The 19417-nt window shown below is 45.2% G+C and overlaps 1 protein-coding gene across 8 annotated transcripts in view; it reads left to right on the top strand.

The window, feature by feature from the left end:
* RTEL1 (regulator of telomere elongation helicase 1) overlaps positions 1–19417 on the top strand; it is a 128800-nt gene that overhangs the window by 57355 nt on the left and 52028 nt on the right. For all 8 annotated transcript variants that reach the window (XR_014790777.1, XR_014790778.1, XM_084854445.1 and 5 more), the window contains exon 19: positions 17170–17210. Coding sequence is in view for 6 of the 8 variants with exons in the window: in XM_084854445.1 (XP_084710571.1) it covers positions 17170–17210 (41 nt within the window). In the remaining 2 variants the exon portion in view is untranslated. The remainder of the gene's footprint in view (positions 1–17169; positions 17211–19417) is intronic.

The raw sequence follows: 19417 nt of genomic DNA, 5'->3' as shown, positions 1-19417 counted from the left end.
TTTCCTTAATATACACATTTTTGTATGAACTTTGTTTTGTGAACTGCCTTGCAAAATTTGGAGAAGTATGCATTTCAAAGAATAACTGTATTTTGGTTCACCTATTGATCCGGAAGTGCAAGATTAGGTACGTTCATGTTAAAATGCGAACTGAACAAATATCTTCACACCCTAGTCATCACTATGTTTTAACAACTCAGCAATTAACAAACCAGCAGTTAAAATAGTAGTAATTGTGTGTCACAGGGAATAGGGTGCACTTTAACGTTGCTCGTTACATAAATGCATCCTCTTTATTCAGAGAGTTGACAGTGCAGAATTTCCCAGTTCCAAAAATGAGGAGGCACAGGAAACCTGAAACATAAATGTATTCCCTCTGTCAGGAGGTCGCCCCTGCTGCCTTCTGAAATCCTCAGGTAGCCAGAATCAACACGCAGGCAATAGGGCTCTTTTCCAAGGCTTTATTCCCATTCAACCTAATGATGCTTACAGATGCTAATTGCTTGATCCTACAAGTGAGACTTAAGAGAGCTGCCTACTCGGGGGTTCTAACCTTAGAAAACAGTTGATCCCCATTTGGAGGGGAAGGCAGGAAACCTCTGTACTTATGAGCTAGGAAGAGAGAGTCCACCCCTTCCCCGTGGGGCATCGGGGCGCCGCTGTTGCTGTCATGCCAAGTGGGCTGAGCGCCTTCTCTCGGCACCGGCCATCTCACGCTTGACGGTGCACTGGCGCCTAGCATCCAGAAACTGCTGTGGTGCCTCCCTCTCCCTGCCGGGGTCACTATCACTCTCAGGAATGTGTACTGGAAGGGGCTTTCCCCCTGGCTGCTCCTTTGAACAGCGCGTGGGTTCCTCTCCTGCAGTTTCTCTCTCCTCCTCAGAATCAGAACTGCTTTGGGGCTCTCTGGGCTCCGATCAACCCTGACATCCTCTTGCTGATTGAAAGCAAACTCTGTGTGTGTGTGTGTGTGTGTGTGTGTGTATCTCATGCATTTTCTTTTCATTGCTGATGCCTCACATAAAATGTTTTGTGATGGGGGCAATTGTAATGGCCTACAGACACTCCTGTCTGCTCCCTAAAAATAAATTAATCTGAGAACACTTCTCTTGACTGCTGTGTTTGCTATTTACTGTGCCAGCAGTGTGCTAGTTGCAATTGTGATTTCCTTCTAGCATATAATTGATAGAGGAGTTTTCTCCAAGCACAACTTTTGCTTGGGAGCACATGAGGAACTACTCGATAAATGACATTTGCACATCACTGGCTTTACCTGTTGCATTTTCCTTGTTATTAGTGTGACCCTCTTTCTGTTGCTTACTGCACAGAACATAGAAACAACAAGTTCGTTGCTGAAATAGCTTACAGTCTGCATTAGGAAGACAAGATAGTGATGCAGAGCGAAGATCAGGGGCTGAGAGTAGTTAGACTGGATCTGGGAGAAGGCAGTGGAGGAGCAGTGGCTTGGATGGTTCCACAGAGGCTCTAGAAGAGGTGTTCCTGTAGAGGAGAGTGAGATAGCTTGACAGAAGATAGGAGGGCTGTTCCAGGAACAGGAAGCAGCATGTGAAGAGAGCACAGGGTGTGGGGAAAACTATGGGGAACCAGAGGGGAATGAGCACCACCCCCGCCCAAAGGATGAGGCTGGTGGTCAGTGTATCTGAAATCACACTTTATTACCAGTACGTGTATATGCACGCAAAGGAACTACAGTTTGGGAACAGGCTACATGGGTTTTTAAAGGAAAACAAAGTACATAGTAAAAATATGAAGAGAAAGACTTTAGCCAATTAAAAGCTTACATATGTTATCTATATCCAATCACATTAAGGTTGGGGTGCTCATGTATGCATCAGTACTCCCTAACCGTGAATATACCCCTAAACACAGCTGGGGCACAATGATCTGCAAATTCCTCCTGCCAGACAGTTCCTTATCTCAGTAGGGAATGGGTTTTTTTTCCTACCCATTGCCCATGAGATAGGAGTTGGAGCCTGCTTTGTCTGTGTGCAGGAATGTTTATTCTACCCACTTACCCAGTTCTTTGCATCTTGTTTTCCTCAGCTTGTTGTTGTTGTTCAGTCGTTCAGTTGTGTCCGACTCTTCATGACCCCATGGACCATAGCACGCCAGGCCTTCCTGTCCTGCGCTCTCTCCCAGAGCGTGCTCAAGTTCATGTGCATTGCATCGGTGATGCTAGCTAGCCATCTCATCCTCTGCCGTCCCCTTCTCCTTTTGCCTTCAGTCTTTCCCAGCATCAGGGTCTTTTCCAGAGAGTTTTCTCTTTGCATTAGGTGGCCAAAATATTTGAGCTTCAGCTTCAGTATCTGTCCTTCCAATGAGCACTCAGGGTTGATTTCCTTTAGGATGGACTGATCTGACCTCCTTGCAGTCCAGGGGACTCGTAAGAGTCTTCTCCAGCACCACAGTCCGAAAGCATCAATTCTTCAGTGCTCAGCCTTCCTTATAGTCCAGTTCTCACAGCCATACATCACTACTGGGGAAACCATAGCTTTGATTATACAAACCTTTGTCAGCAAGGTGATGTCTCTGCTTCTTACTATGCTGTCTAGGTTGGCCATAGCTTTCCTCCCAAGGAGCAAGCATCTTTTAATTTCATGGCTACAGTCACCGTCTGCGGTGATCTTGGAGCCCAAGAAAGTAAAATCTGTCACTGCTTCCATTTCTTCCCCTTCTATATGCCAGGAAGTGATGGGGCCAGATGCCATGATCTTAGTTTTTTTAATGTTGAGTTTCAAACCAGCTTTTGCACTCTCCACTTTCACCCTCAACAAGAGGCTCTTGAGATCCTCTTTGCTTTCTGCCATTATGGTGGTATCATCTGCGTATCTGAGGTTGTTGATAATTCTCCCGGCAATCTTAATTCCGACCTGTGATTCATCCAACCCGGCGTTTCTCATGATGTACTCTGCATATAAGTTAAATAAGCAGGGTGACAATATGCAGCCTTGTCGTACTCCTTTCCCAATTTTGAACCAATCAGTTGTTCCATGTCTGGTTCTTACTGTTGCTTTTTGACCCTCGTACAGGTTTCTCAGGAGACAGGTAAGGTGGTCTGGTACTCCCATCACTTTAAGAATTTGCCACAGTTTGTTGTGATCCACACAATCAAAGGCTTTAGCGTAGTCAATGAAGCAGAAATAGACATTTTTCTAGAATTCTCTTGCTTTCTCCATGATGCAGCGAACGTTGGTGATTTGATCTCTAGTTCCTCTGCCTCTTCGAAACCCCACTTGTACTTCCGGTAGTTCTCAGTTCGCATACTGCTGAAGCCTAGCTTGTAGGATTTTGAGCATCACCTTGCTGGCATGTGAAATGAGCGCAGTTGTACGGTAGTTTGAACACTCTTTGGCGTTGCCCTTCTTTGGAATTGTAATGTAAACTGACCTTTTCCACTCTTGTGGCCACTGTTGAGTGTTCCAGATTTGTTGGCATATTGAATGCAGCACCTTAACAGCATCATCTTTTAGGATTTTAAATAGCTCAGCTGGAATACTGTCATCTCCGCTAGCTTTGTTGTTACTAATGCTTCCTAAGGCCCACTTGACTTCACTCTCGAGGATGTCCGGCTCAAGTTCAGTGACCACACTATCATGGCTATCAGGGACATTAAGATCTTTCCTGTATAGTTCTTCTGTGTATTCCTGCCACCTCTTCTTAATCTCATCTGCTTCTGTTAGGTCCCTGCCTTCTTTGTCCTTTATCATGCCCGTCTTTGCACAAAACGTTCCCTTGAGATCTCCAATTTTCTTGAAGAGATCTCTAGTCTTTCCCATTCTTTTGTTTTCCTCGATTTCTTTGCATTGTTCATTTAAGAAGGCCTTCTTGTCTCTCCTTGCTATTCTCTGGAACTCTGCATTCAGTTGGATATCTCTTCCCCTTTCTCCCTTGCTTTTCGCTTCCCTTCTTTCCTCAGCTACTTGTAAAGCCTTATCAGACAGCCACTTGGCTTTCTTGCATTTCTTTTTCTTTGGGATTGATTGAGTTGCTGCCTCCTGAACAGTGTTACGGACCTCCGTCCATAGTTCCTCAGGCACTCTGTCTATCAGGTCTAATCCCTGAAATCTATTCCTCACCTCCACTGTATATTCATAAGGGATATGATTTAGATCATACCTGAATGGTTTAGTGGTTTTCCCTACATTCTTCAATTTAAGCTGAAATTTTGCAACAGGAAGCTCATGATCTGAGCCACAGTCAGCTCCAGGTCTTGTTTTTACTGACTGTATAGAGCTTCTCCATCTTTGGCTGCAAAGGACATAATCAATCTGATTTTGATATTGACCATCTGGTGATGTCCATGTGTAGAGTCGTCTCTTGTGCTGTTGGAAAAGAGTGTTTGCTATGATCAGCGTGTTCTCTTGGCAAAACTCTATTAGCTTTTGTCCTGCTTCATTTTGTACACCAAGGCCATGCCTGCCTGTTATCCCAGTTATTTCTTGACTTCCTGCTTTAGCATTCAAATCCCCTATGATGAAAAGGACATCTTTTTTTGGTGTTAATCTAGAAGGTGTTGTTGGTCTTCATAGAACTGATCAACCTCAGCTTCTTCGGCATCAGTGGTTGGGGCATAGACCTGAATTACTGTGATGTTGAATGGTTTGCCATGGATTCGTACTGACATCATTCTATCATTTTTAAGATTGTACCCCAGTACTGCTTTTCCCACCCTTTTGTTGACTATGAGTGCTACTCCATTTCTTCTAAGGGATTCTTGCCCACAGTAGTAGATATGATGGTCACCTGAATTAAATTCGCCCATGCCTGTCCATTTTAGTTCACTGATTCCCAAGATGTCGATGTTCAATCTTGCCATCTCATGTTTGACCACCTCCAGCTTACCTTGATTCATTGATCTGACATTCCAGGTTCCTAAACAATATTGTTCTTTACAGCATCGGATTTTCTTTTCACCACCAGACACATCCACAGCTGAGTGTCCTTTCGGCTTTGGCCCAGCCGCTTCACTCTTTCTGGCGCTACTTGAAAATACCCTCTGCTCTTCCCCAGTAGTATATTGGACACCTTCCGAGCTGAGGGGCTCCTCTTCCGGCGTCATCTCTTTTAGCCTAGTGATAGGTTCCATGGGGTTTTCTTGGCAAGAATACTGGAGTGGGTTGCCATTTCCTTCTCCAGTGGACCACATTTTGTCAGAACTCTCTGCCATGACCTGTTCATCTTGGGTGGCTCTGCACAGCATAGCTTATGGCTTCACTGAGTTACGCAAGCCCCTTCGCCACAACAAGGCAGTGATCCATGAAGGGGCAGCTACTTCCTCAGCTACTCCCTTACAATATTCTCTGTATTTTTCCCTCTTGGAGACTTTGGTTCAGGCCTGATATTTTGGTTTAGGCCTTATACAGGCTTCTTCTCCCACAAGAGTCAGGTATGAAAAGCAAGTTGTAAGGCCTCAACCTGCATAACCAGTAGTTTTAGAGGGGCCTGGAGATCCATAATGCTTTCTGCTTTGGTGCAATTCCCTTGCTAGTGGGCCTCTTGGCTGGTAAGATGAGTCAAAGGTCGATATCGCTGCCTCAGCACATTCCATGCTAACGAGCTCTGAATCTTATCAGGGCCTAGGATGTGCCTGAGAAGCTAGGCTCTGTTTATGCTAAGCTACAGGTATCTGTGCTGGGAAAGTTCTGATGGTTTTCCTTCTGAACAAGCACTGTTAGTCTATGCTGGGAAAGTTGCAAATGAATGCTAATTAATGCTTGCTGCTGTCATGCTGCCCCACTGCTAACATGTATCGTATAAGACCCATTGTACCCCTTGGCTCTGGGTTCAGAGAAGCTGTCTGATCCAACCACTGGGTACGCCTGTGTGCTGTAAGTACTCAATAAAGTCTCCTTGCAAGCAAACCTGGATCTTGCTTATCACTATCTTGGCACCTCCAGACCTTAGCAGCCCACAGCTGGGGCAATACACAAGTGCAAAAGGGTCAGACAGCAGATGAATTTGTGATAAGTTTGTTTTGGAGTTAGTCATGCAATAGCGTTCTGTGTCTGTGGCCAGAGAAAGTGAGTCTACTAGACAGAGGGCAGTAATCATGGTTTCTGTGGAAGGGTACACCATGCTGCATTCATTTCCCATGCCCACTTTTTGTTAGTTTAACGAGTCAGTTTTTAATGGTTTGTAGCTTATTGTAAATAAGCTTTATGAATAGAATGATGCATCAAATTCAGAGAAATAGTTGGGATCTGTTTCTTCTGGGAATCGGTGTTAGCTAGAAGACTGGGAAAACACTGGGGGAAGAGAATGAGAAACTGTGGTAGTCATGACTAAGGTTAAAGTTAGTTCTTTGTGGTCTCTGTGCATCACACATATGGGCTCTGCGCAAAGCCTTGTTTGGGAAGCTTCTATAGCTGAGGAACATTTTTGACAGGAACCCTCCCCCACCGTCCACCGTCCACTGTGCATGTCTTAGAGGGTTTCCACCCATTCCCTCAGTGGCTAGACTGTTCGGAGCTCCCTCTCTGTAGGAAAGAGATTTGCAATGTTTTTGCTGCTGCTACTGCTGAGAACTTTTTTTTTCTTGTTATTTGTGTGTTCTCCCTGTCTTCATCATCGTTCCACCAAAAAAAACCACCTTGGTTCGTCCGTCCATCAACCTTAGCCGCGGTGTCACTTATGGCCGCGAAGGCACTTTTTCATAAGTGTGTCAAGTGTGGGAGTAAGTTGCCCCTCACTGACCCTCACTCCCTCTGCCTTTTTTGTTTGGGTGAAGGCCATTTACCCGATTACCTGCTCCCTGTGCCAATCGTTTACTAAACAGGTATGAAAGAACAGATTGGACAGGCTCAAGGCAGAGCTCTGGAGAAGAGTGTTACTGGCTATGGATCCAAAGAAAGCTGCAGGATCTTCTCCAAAAGACAAAGCAATGGCAACTATGTCTTCGTCCAAGTCAATGTCCCCTCACCCAATAACTTCCATTGAATGGGCTGATCCTCTGACTCTGGGGCGCTCCGTAGCACTTTCATTCATGAGAAAGATTACTAAAAAGGCAAAGATTCCAAAGTCTGGATCGAATGGCCTTAAACAACAGAAGAAAAAGAAGCTTGCCAAAAAATCTTCCAAACTGAAGATTCTGGCACCTGCTCCTTTGCTGGATTCACCAGTTCATGTGTTGTCACCCATACCAACCGCTCCAGTCATCGAGCCGGTGTCCACAGTGTCTGGGGGTGAAATCTTGGATTTTTCCCCTCCACTACCAGTCTCTCAGGATCAAGAGATTTCTCCATCTGGAGATCGTCAGTCACTGATAAGGCAGGAAGCCCCGTATCACTGCCTCCCATCCCCTCCTCAGGATCGAAAGCATTGGTTCCATCCTGGGCTGTGTCATTCTCCCTGTGGGGATCGCCGCTTTGACTACCATTATAGGGAGAGGTCAAGGTCTCCACATGGTGACTGGGAGAAAGGTTCAGAATGGTCCTCTGCAACAGCCTTGCCATTTCGAGGATTGGCATACTCTTTGGGACAGAGAGTACTTCGTAGGCCACTCCAGATATATGGGAGCAGCCTCACCTTGGTATCTGCCGCAGGTATCAGAAACTGGCTCACCCTCCAGGGAGAGATGAGTTCCTTGTGCCTTCACCCATGCCACCTCGTTCCTCCTCATTGCTGCGGAGTCAGTTGGAGCCACCTAAACCAACTCAATCGATTCCAGCATCGTACCACAGCCAATCCCGCCTGCGGTCTCCTTGCATGAGCAGCCTCACATCATGACTCAGCTGATGATTATCAGTTGGATTCATCTTCATACTCCTCTATCCCACCTTCCATCCCATCTCCGGATGATGTAGTAGGATCCCAGGAGGGAGCTTCCCCTTTGGAGGACATGTTCAACTTCGCTGAGCAAATCAGCAGGATGGCCCACTCTTTGGGCACAAGTACAGCAGCCGGAGGAGCATATTCAGGACCCATTCTTTGACACAGTCCATACTGAATCGTCAAAATCGGTTGTGGTACCTTTCCTCCCGACCCTTCTTCAGACCGTTCATCAGTCCTGTAAGGCTCCATCTTCCATGGCTCTAACATCTAAGCACCTCGAGTCCCTGTATGGGGTGCAGGAGAAGGATGAAGCAGTCTTATATTTACACCTGCGACGCAACTCTATCATTGTGGAATCGGCACAGGGACAGTCCCAGAAACCTCATGTGTCTCCTCTTGACAAGGATCTTTTGGGCAGGAGACTGTATTCCTCGGCTGCCCTGGGACTCCGTGTGACCAATTATCAGGCCATGAAGGCCAGATATTAGTTATTCCTGTGGGAAAAAATTGACTCCCTTTGTGCCTACCTCTCAGAGGACCAAAAGGACCTTGCCAGGGTCTTCCATGCTGAGGCTGTCAAACCATCAAGGCAGCAAATTAATAGCTCTCGGCATGAAGCAGATCGTAGCACCAAGTCAGTGGTTGGCGCCATCTCTCTCAGGGGGTACGCTTGGCTAAGGTCTGCGGGCTTGACTCCTAAAGCCAGGTCCCGAACACAGGATTTGCCCTTTGACAGCGAAGGGCTCTTTAACTCCAAAATGGACTAACAAATGGACCCTGAACAGAAAGCAAAGACAACTGCCTGTAAGATGGGCCCAGGCCCTCAGCCTGTGAAACATCAGTACAAGAGCCGCAAGTGGTTTCGGCCTCAGCCGTATCCGACCAAGTTTGACCCATACCAATGCTACCGGCCTACCCAACAGCAGAAAAAGCAGACTGCTCCGTCTTCTGTTCCATCAAGGTTGTGGTAGGCCGGAGTCATCTACGAAGCATTTACTTTGACTTCCTGGTGTTTATCGCCCCTGACCTTCCCAGTCAGCCTGTGTTCGGATCCGTTCTGGCACGTTTTCTGCTGACCTGGAAGACAATAACATTGGACACCTGGGTGTTAGATATAATTGCTTGGGGTTACATGATAGAATTTCATATCCTTCCCTCCCTAGGGACTGTTTGCGTTACTCCATTGTCACAAGCCCGCCTTCTGGAGACGTCCACTGTGCTTCAAAAAGGAGCTATCCAGAGAATCTTTCATTCCAGCCGAAGGATGGTTTCTTTTCTCGGCATTTCACTGTACTGAAGCAGGATGGAGGCCTCCATTCCATCATGGACTTAAGGGACTTGAACAAGTTTATCACCCCCAGAAGGTTCAGAATGATCACGTTGGCTGTGATTCTCCCTCTTTGAAAGAATGTTTGGTTTGCCGCCATAGACCTGAAGGGCATGTATTTTCATATAGCGATTGCGGATGCCCACCACCAGTACCTATGTTTCATCATTGGCACCAAAATGTTCCAGTTCTGGGTCTGGCCCCGAGACCGCCCAAGAGTTTTTACGAAGTGTGTGGCAGTCATGTGCACATATCTGAGACTACAGAGAAGCAAGGTTTATCCTTACCTGGACGACTGGCTCCTTGTATTGGACTCCAAAAGGGATCTTTACCATGCCATTGGGATTGTTCTGAACCTCCTGGGTGCAATGGGCCTTTATGTCAACAGACAGCAGTCAACTCTGGAACCTACTCAGTGTCTCCAGTTTATAGGAGCACTACTAGATTTGACAGTTGTGCACGCTTACCTTCCTCAAAATCGGCAGGATCAGCTGGTTGCTCTCACGGAAACTGTCTTTCTTCATCGACGGGTCACCGCCCACACCATTCAAGTTTTGTGGGGTCACATGGCAGCTACGGTTGCAGTTGTTCAATGGACAAGACTTCAGATGTGGCCACTGCAGAACTGGTTGCTCCGAAACTTCGATTCCACCTCGGATGCTCGGCATTGTCGACTCACGCACTCAGACGAAGTGTTGATGTCCCTTCTTTGGTGGATACAACCATGCAACTTGGACTGAGGCATGCCCTTCATCCAACCATCACCTACACGAACCCTGGAGACAGATGCGTCTCTCTCTGGATGGGGAGCCCACTGTGGTCCGTTGTGGACCCAAGGCCTCTGGTCAGCAAAAGAACAGAAGTGCCACATAAACTTCCTAGATTTCCTTGCAGCTTGGAAAGTGATGCTGGCTTTCGAGCCTTACCTTCAAGGTCAACATGTACGGATCCTGACCGACAATATGACAGTCTTGTGGCACATCTGGAAGCAGAGTGGGACTCACTCTTCCAGACTTGTGAAGCTCACCCTGGACAATTTCCAATGCGCAATTCAACGGGGCATCCTTTTGAGTGCTCTTCACATTGCCGGACAAGACAGTGTTTTGGCATACGCCCTAAGTCGGGTGTACCAGTTGCCTCACGCATGGCAGATGTCAGCTTTCATTTTGGATCGTCTCTTTCTGGACTGGGGCTGTCCCTCAACAGATTTGTTCGTGACCCCAGCAAATTCCATGTGTCCCCACTTCTGCACGAGAGCAGGGACTGATTGATTGTCTTTGAGTGATGCGTTCCAGATATAGTGGTGAGGGAAACTTTTTTACCTGTTCCTGCCATTTCCCCTTCTCTCCAAGGTGCTCCAGAAGATAGCACATGACAAGGCAGACTGCGTTCTAAGTGCTCCTTGGTGGCCCAGGCAGCCGTGGTTTCCCATCCTGCTGCATCTGTCAAGAAGACAGTCCTTGCACCTTCTGCAAGTTCTAGACCTGATTTTTCGGGTCCGGGGCAGGATTCGTCACCCCAGTCTCGACACTCTAAAGCTAACAGCTTGGAGGATGTGACAGTTAATGTTTTGCCTCAAGCTCACCTCGGAGTTCAGGCAATCCTGGATGCGGCTAAGAAACCGGCTGCTTGTCGGTCCTGTGCTGCAAAGTGGTTGTCTTTTCTAATTTTTGCTAATTTTCATGCGTTTGATCCTCTTCAGGCATTGGTTGAGAATGTTCTTTTCTTTCTGCATAGTTTGTTTCAAAAAGGTTTAAAACTTTCATCCATAAGAGTTTATTTGGTGGCTCTTTCTTGTTACAGAGGGCCAGTTCAAGTTTTTTCCGTTTTTACTCACCCTACTACTCGTCAGTTCCTGTGGGATCTAAAGAACTTAATTCCTCCGGTTCAACCTCTGGTTCCTCAATAGAGTCTCTCTGTTGTCTAGCATGCCCTTCTCTTGAAGCCCTTTGAACCTCTGGCCACGACGGACCGTTACCTGCTATTGTGGAAAGTTGCTTTCTTGGTCGCTATCACCTCCTCTCGATGTCTGAGTGAAATCTGCCTGATGAATGGATCATCCCTACATGATCTTCCACAAGGACAAGGTTGACCTGAGACCAGACATCGACTTTCTGCCGAAAGTGGTCTCTGATTTCCATGTCAAGCAAATCATATTGTTACCAGTTTTCTTCCTGGACCCTTCTTCTGACCTGTAGAGAAAGTGGCATGCTCTCGATGTCAAGGGGGCATTGGCCTTTTATAAATCCAGGGCAGCACCATTCCGTACCACACAGCGCCTTTTTGTTTGTCATGGGGGGCTCCAAGAAGGTTCTCCTGTCTCCTCCCAAAGACTTAGCTTCATGGATCATGCAAACCATTGGTCTGGCCTATGAGTTGTCTGGGTTGGAGCGCCTGTCTCACATTGGAGCGCATTCTACTCAAGTAGCCATGTGTACAGCTTTCGCAAGAGGCTTACCGCTGTCAGACGTATGCAGGGCAGCGACTTGGTCAAAACCACTGACGTTCGTGAAGCACTACAAACTTGATGTCAGGGCACGTTCTGGCTGTGCGTTTGGGCAAGCCGTTCTGTCATCAGTCTTGGCGTAAGGCACCTACCCACCACCAGTAAGTGAGCTTGTCAATCGCCCATACGTGTGATGCACAGAGACCACGAAGAAGAAATGCAGGTTGCTTACCTGTAACTAGTTCTTCGAGTGGTCATCTGTGCATTCACACAACCCTCCCACCATCCCGACTTCGGTGTCAATGTCAGACTCAATGTTGGTACCGAGGCGCAATTGGTTTCCCTTGGGTCTGAGGCCATATTAGGCAGTCTCAAGGAACTGAGGGAACAGGCAGGAACCCTCTAGGACAGAGCTTTCCTAACTTTTTGTGTTGGTGACACACTTTTTAGACATGCATCATTTCGTGACACGGTAACTCAGTTTTACTAGCAAACCGGAGGTTAAACTAACCCGTTATAAGAGATACGGACACATTTGTTGTTGTTGTTGTTCAGTCGTTCAGTCGTGTCCGACTCTTCGTGACCCCATGGACCATAGCACGCCAGGCCTTCCTGTCCTGCGCTCTCTCCCGGAGCGTGCTCAAGTTCATATTAATTGCATCGGTGATGCTATCTAGCCATCTCATCCTCTGCCCTCCCCTTCTCCTTTTGCCTTCAGTCTTTCCCAGCATCAGGGTCTTTTCCAGGGAGTTTTCTCTTCGCATTAGGTGGCCAAAATATTTGAGCTTCAGCTTCATTATCTGTCCTTCCAATGAGCACTCAGGGTTGATTTCCTATAGGATTGACTGATTTGACCTCCTTGCAGTCCAGGGGACTCGTAAGAGTCTTCTCCAGCACCACAGTTCAAAAGCATCAATTCTTCGGCGCTCAGCCTTCCTTATAGTCCAGCTCTCACAGCCATACATTACTACTGGGAAAACCATAGCTTTGATTAGACGGACCTTTGTCGGCAAGGTGATGTCTCTGCTTCTTACTATGCTGTCTAGGTTGGCCATAGCTTTCCTCCCAAGGAGCAAGCGTCTTTTAATTTCATGGCTACAGTCACCGTCTGCGGTGATCTTGGAGCCCAAGAAAGTAAAATCGGTCACTGCTTCCATTTCTTCCCCTTCTATATGCCAGGAAGTGATGGGGCCAGATGCCATGATCTTCGTTTTTTTAATGTTGAGTTTCAAACCAGCTTTTGCACTCTCCTCTTTCACCCTCAACAAGAGGCTCTTGAGATCCTCTTAGCTTTCTGCCATTAGGGTGGTATCGTCTGCATATCTGAGGTTGTTGATAATTCTCCTAGCAATCTTAATTCCGACCTCTGATTCATCCAACCCGGCGTTTCTCATGATGTACTCTGCATATAAGTTAAATAAGCAGGATGACAATATGCAGCCTTGTCGTACTCCTTTCCCAATTTTGAACCAATCGGTTGTTCCATGTCTGGTTCTTACTGTTGCTTCTTGACCCTCGTACAGGTTTCTCAGGAGACAGGTAAGGTGGTCTGGTACTCCCATCACTTTCAGAATTTGCCACAGTTTGTTGTGATCCACACAATCAAAGGCTTTAGCGTAGTCAATGAAGCAGAAATAGACGTTTTTCTGGAAATCTCTTGCTTTCTCCATGATGCAGCGAATGTTGGCGAGGACCTCCGTCCATAGTTCCTCAGGCACTCTGTCTATCAGGTCTAATCCCTGAAAACGATTCCTCACCTCCACTGTATATTCATCAGGGATATGATTTAGGTCATACCTGAACGGTTTAGTGGTTTTCCCGACGTTCTTCAATTTAAGCCGAAATTTTGCAAGAAGCAGCTCATGATCTGAGCCACAGTCAGCTCCAGGTCTTGTTTTTACTGACTGTATGGAGCTTCTCCATCTTTGGCTGCAAAGGACATAATCAATCTGATTTCGATATTGACCATCTGGTGATGTCCATGTGTAGAGTCGCCTCTTGTGCTGTTGGAAAAGAGTGTTTGCTATGATCAGCATGTTCTCTTGGCAAAACTCTATTAGCTTTTGTCCTGCTTCATTTTGTACACCAAGGCCATGCCTGCCTGTTATCCCGGTGATTTCTTGACTTCCTACTTTAGCATTCCAATCCCCTATGATGAAGAGGACACATACATAAATTGTAATAACGAAATATATGGGGATACAACATATCTTATGAAAACCTTTCATTTATATTTTTAAAAATATATGATTTGTAAGATAATAACATACATTGTTGTCATTTATGAGTAACAGTATGTAAATATGTGCAAGAATTTAAAAAAGTTGAATAACACCAATAACTTTTTTTAGCTTTCTAAATTTTTATCTTTGCTGTTTTAAATCTGTATTTTAAACTCCTGTACTGCTGCTAGGTTTTATTGTGGTTGTATTGTTATATTGTGGTTTTAATGTTCTATATATTTTAAATTGTTTTATTGTGTGTTGTTTGGTTTTAGTTTTTGTGAACCGCCCAGAGAGCTTCGGCTATTGGGCGGTATAGAAATGAAATAAATAAATAAATAAATAAATAAATAACTACTTACCATTTTAATGGGATGTATGAGGTTGATGGGATGAACACAGCTTTTCAATATTTGGTGGAATATTAGATAAAGACTCTCGCATTTCGTCATCAAGGATTTTTAAGCTTCCACGTTTCAGTGTCTTTAAGTTTGCCATCGCTGAAAAGGATACTTCACAAATGTATGTAGTACAAAACTGCAGAAGAATTTTTAACGCTTTTTTAGCTATGTTTGGATGCATTTTTGAAATGTGAATCCAAAAGTTGTCTAAGTCACCCTGTTCATGCATCATTAACAGATTTCGATCATTTTTTATGTCAGCTAATTCTTCTTCTTCAATAAGTGAAAAATTCCTCATTGCAGTTGAAAGAAATGGATTTCTGATCCAATCATAGTCTTGGATTTCAACATTTGGGAAGTAATGATGAACTTTCTCTCCAAGCAATGTTAAATGGTCAACAATTAGCGAGCTGATATCACATTTTAGCTAGCACTCAGCAGTTTTGGAAAACATTTCAAAATTTCCTTCTTTCACTTTCCTTTTCCAAATTGCTATTTTGTCTCTCATAGCACAAATTTTATCTACCGCTGTTAAGATATTTTCTCCTTTTCCTTGCATACTGGTGTTTATTTTATTCAAATGTTCATATATGTCAGCAAGATATGCCAATTTTGTGCACCAAAGTTTGCTTTGAATTAGATCGCAGAATTCATTCTGCTGATTTTCCTCAGAAAGTTTAAGCATCATTTCCCTCAATTCATATACACGACAAAGCACTCGACCTCTTGAGAGCCAATGAACTTCTGTGTGTAGTAGAAGCTTTTTAAACCTTGCCCCCATGTCTTCACAAATAAGAGCAAATAATCTTGATTGAAGAGGTCTACTTTTAATGTAATTGACCATTTGAACCACTTTGTCCAAAACTTTTCTTAATTCATTTCCAGTGGTTTGCGCGACTAGTGCTTCGCAATGTAAAAAGCAATGAGTAATTATAATATTTTCATTCTCTTTCTTTGCTAAAGCTATAAAACCTTTTGTTGAACCAACCATTGAGGGTGCGCCATCTGTGCATATTCCTACACAATTTAACCATTGCAAATTATTTTCCTTCATGAAGCAATCAAAAGTTTTAAATATATCTTCACCTCTAGTTCTCATTGGAAGTTCTAGACAACACAAGAATTGCTCAATAATTCTGTCAGTATGAATGAAGCGTATAAAAACCAATAATTGTGCTAACCCACTGACATCTGTTGCTTCATCTAATTACAATGTAAAGATCATATTATCGTCTTGAAAAATATCCTTCATTTGCTGCTTAATGTCATCAGACATGTCTTGAATACGTCTTCCGATTGTGTTATCTGCCAAAGGGATTTTATTAACTTCTATCTCAAATTCGGGCCCAAACATTGTTTGAACAATAGCACAGGAAGATTCCTTTATGGTGGTGTTGGCAATAGCGTGTGGGTCCTTGTTTTTGGCAATTATTTGAGCAACCAAGTAACTTGCCTTTTGAGCTTTCTCTGATGTCTTCATTCTCTTTGTGAATGATGCAGACTGCTTCTTTATAGATTTTGAAAGCTCAATAAAGTATCCTACTGGTTTTTCTGACAAATGACAGTGTTTTGAGGTAAAATGACACTTCAATTTATTTAGTACCATGCTTTCATGTTTTTAGTGCTTATCTTTCTCTGTTTTTTCTTATGAAAATAACAGCACCTGTGCTCCACTCCCACAGCGATAAAGTGAGATAAAGATAGGAATCAGGACCAGGAGAAAATGTGAAAAATAAACAAAATTAACTAAAGTATTTACAATACATATTAGGACACATAGGTCCAGGTAGGAGCTCAGCTGCAAAAACACATGAAGTAGAGAAGCAAAAGTCCAACAAAAATGGTGTAAATATATATGTCTCACTACAAGGCTATACTGCTGTAAATATTTGCAATGCCTATGTCCAGAGTCCAGTTCCAGCACTCTCCGGTGGTACACTGCCAGTGGGTGGTTAATCCACAATTACAGCAGAGTAAAAATAAAAATAAATGGCAGAAATCAACTGAGCTCCATTCCGACTGGCCAAGATGGCGGACGGCCCGCTCGGTGCAGTCCCAGGTGGCGTTTCCACCTGTGTGGTACTTTGGCCAGAAGTCCGCGAAGGGCACGCCCGAAACCACGCAGGGCTGGTGGCCGCTGCCAGTTCTCCGCACCGGTGTCGGCCGAGCTCTGCTCCCAGGGCAGTGCCTCCCTTCCCCTCTCTTCGCCCCACGCCTCTACCTTTCTGGGGAGCGCAGGCTCGAAGCTCCTCGCCTGTGCGGCGCAGCCCTCCCTGCTCTGGGGGCGTCCAGCTGGCCGTTGTTCTCCCCCGCTGCACTGCAGCCACACCGAGGATTTGGGGAAGCCTCTCGCCCGAGCTGATTGCAAATTGCTCGACTAATTGCTCTGCTAACTTGGAATTCTCCACACTCCTCATGCAGCCAGCGTTTCCACACTCCTCGTGCAGCCAGCGTTACCGCAGTCCTCACCGTACCGCTCCAACACCGCCAGTCACGTGCGTCCTGCATCAAGACGCCACGTGATCCTAAAGCAGCTAATGTTAAAGCACCTAAGCCTTAGCAGCTAAGCTGCTTTAACATTAGCTGCTTTAGGAAGTTCCGGGGGAGGGACCAAGCAAAGCAAACGTGAGTAAGGGAACTCCGCGGTGCCCTTCCGCACAATTTTCGCGCGACACACCTACACACTGCCGGCGACACACTAATGTGTCGCGACACACAGTTTGGAAAGCTCTGCTCTAGGACATGTGGTGGGGGAGGGTTCCCGCCAGAAACATTCCTCAGCTATAGAAGCTTCCCGAATGAGACTCAGCGCAGGTACAGAGCCCATATGTGTGAATGCCCAGATGACCACTCGATGAAATACAGTTACAGGTAAGCAACCTCCATTTCCTTTGATAATGCTTGTTGTGGCCATTGGACAATGTTAATCACTTCCCAACACATGGAAGCTGGGTGCTGATGGTTTTTTTCTTTCATTTGCAGATTTTCAGTGGAATGCCTGTCTTCTCTTGGGAAAACGATAGGTAAGACAGAAAGATGTCTTGCTCCAACTCACGACTGAAGTTGACAGGGAAGCAGATGGCTTACAGGTCTGAAGCAGCTGGGAACTGAAGTACCAGAATAGGCAAGGGTTAAGGATGAGGTAGGCAGGAGCAATAGAATAGGCTGCAGGTGACCACTGCGCAGTTAGCAAGGAGGCAAGCAACAAGGTATCCACAGTGACTGCCACCAACTGATAGCACAAAAAAATATCAAAAGGAACTGTGTGATTATAAAGTGAGTATAATTACAAATAAACACCAGAAATATAATGCAGTTGTTATACAAGGAATAGTTACAGTTGGTGGAGTTAGTGGAATGACGATAGTTGTTTGTTGACGAGATCTCCAGATTGTATCCTATTTCATTGCTTCATCGAAACCAAATTGAAACCAAAACAGTTCTCTGTTGAAACAGCATTTCGCATTCATGGAAGGCAGCTGACATTATTCTCCAACCTCTCTGGATGTGCTTCTTCTAAACCACTCGTTATCCAGTGTGAGCCTTCCAAAATCTTTAGTCAAAGAATTTCCCAAAGAGTTTTTTTACTCTCCCAGAAAAGCTATAATGGGAAATACATTTCCAAATTTAAATACTGTTCCCAATGCAAAGCCAAATCTTTGTAATACAAGTATTTCAGTACTGAAGACAAAACAACCTAGGAATCTCAATGGCAAATGGTGAGTCTGGGCCGCTGCTCATCAAACATGGCAGAATAGAGGCCTTTTATGGAATGATTAGATTCAACTGCTCATCCACATTGCAGTGATTAAGGGCGCAGTCTTGTGGCGATGCCTGTAAGCCTCTGAAATGCAGGCAGATGGATGGATGGATAGATAGATAGGCATCACATGCACACATGTGCACATGTGCACACACACACATATGTATCTACATTAATGTTCCCCCCCACCTGAGCGACTGTGACCTCTTAAAAGGCCAAAGCCTGAACAACCAATCAAGCACTCCAGTGTCTCTGCAAGGCTTCAGTCTGGATTCATTTGCAATATGGGTCTTGTGGCTGTGGTGAGAAATAGAGGTCTTCCCTAGTGGTAAGGAGAGTAATGACTGTTGGTGGGAGTTTATTAAATTTATATCTCACCTTTCCACCAAAAATAGCACTAAAGGCTGCTAACAATAATTAACAAACCAGAATTTTGATTAAAACAGAAAAACAAATCTGTCAAAAACACAATTAAAAGCAAAGCAGTAACAAGAAATAAACAGCACCCTACCAGTTAAAAACCCCTTCAGCAACAGAAGGAAGGATAACAGGTCCAACCTAGCCTCCCTGAGCATGGAGTTCCAGAGGCTGGGAGCAGCCACCAAGAAGGCCCTATCTCACATCCCCATCAAATATGCATGTGATGGTGATGGGATCGAGAGAAGGACCTTCCCCAAAGATCTTAAATCCGAGGCAGGCTCATATGGGATAATGCGGTCTTTCAAATAGCTTGGTCCTAAGTCATATAGGGCTTTATATGTTAAAACTGGCACTTTGAATTGTGCCTGGAAACAGACTGGTAGCCACTGAAGCTGCTGTAAGAAGAGAATCACATCTTTCCTGTAACTGGCCATGGTCAATCTGTCTGGACTGGGTGAAGTTTCTGATCACTTTTCAAAGGCAACCTCATGGTAGTCCATACATACAGTAGTCCAAATGGGATGTAACTGTGGCCCGAATCACTGTGGCCAAATCTGATATCTCCAGGAACAGGCATAGTTGGTGCACTGGCTTCAACTGTGCAAAGATATCCCTGGCCACTCCCAAAACCTGGGCATCCAAGAGTATGCCCAAAGCATGAATATAAGTCTTTAATGAGAGTGTGATCCCATCCAGCATAGATTGAATCCCTATTCCCTGATCTGCCTTTCAGCTGACCAGAAGCACCTCTGTCTCATCTGGATTAAGTGGGCAAGATTTCTTGGATTAGATGGAAAGAAGAGATAGAGTTGAGTGTCATCAGCATACTGGTGACACCAAATCACAAAACTCTGGAACTTTCCCAGCAGTTTCATGTGTATGGTAAATAGCATGGGGGACAAGATGGAACCCCAGGGGACACCATAGGCCAATAGCTGTGGTGATGAACAGGAGTCCCCCATCACCACATTCTGAAATTGCCTCTCCAAAAAAGACCAGAGCCAGTTGAGCTGAAGCTGAATCCTGTCAAGATGGAAGCCCTGTGGG

This window comes from Heloderma suspectum, chromosome 4, assembly GCF_057233095.1.
Source record: "Heloderma suspectum isolate Gila_16-S chromosome 4, 16-S_ref, whole genome shotgun sequence".
Classification (NCBI taxonomy): Eukaryota; Metazoa; Chordata; class Lepidosauria; order Squamata; family Helodermatidae; genus Heloderma; species Heloderma suspectum.
This window is presented reverse-complemented; position numbering and strand designations above follow the sequence as displayed.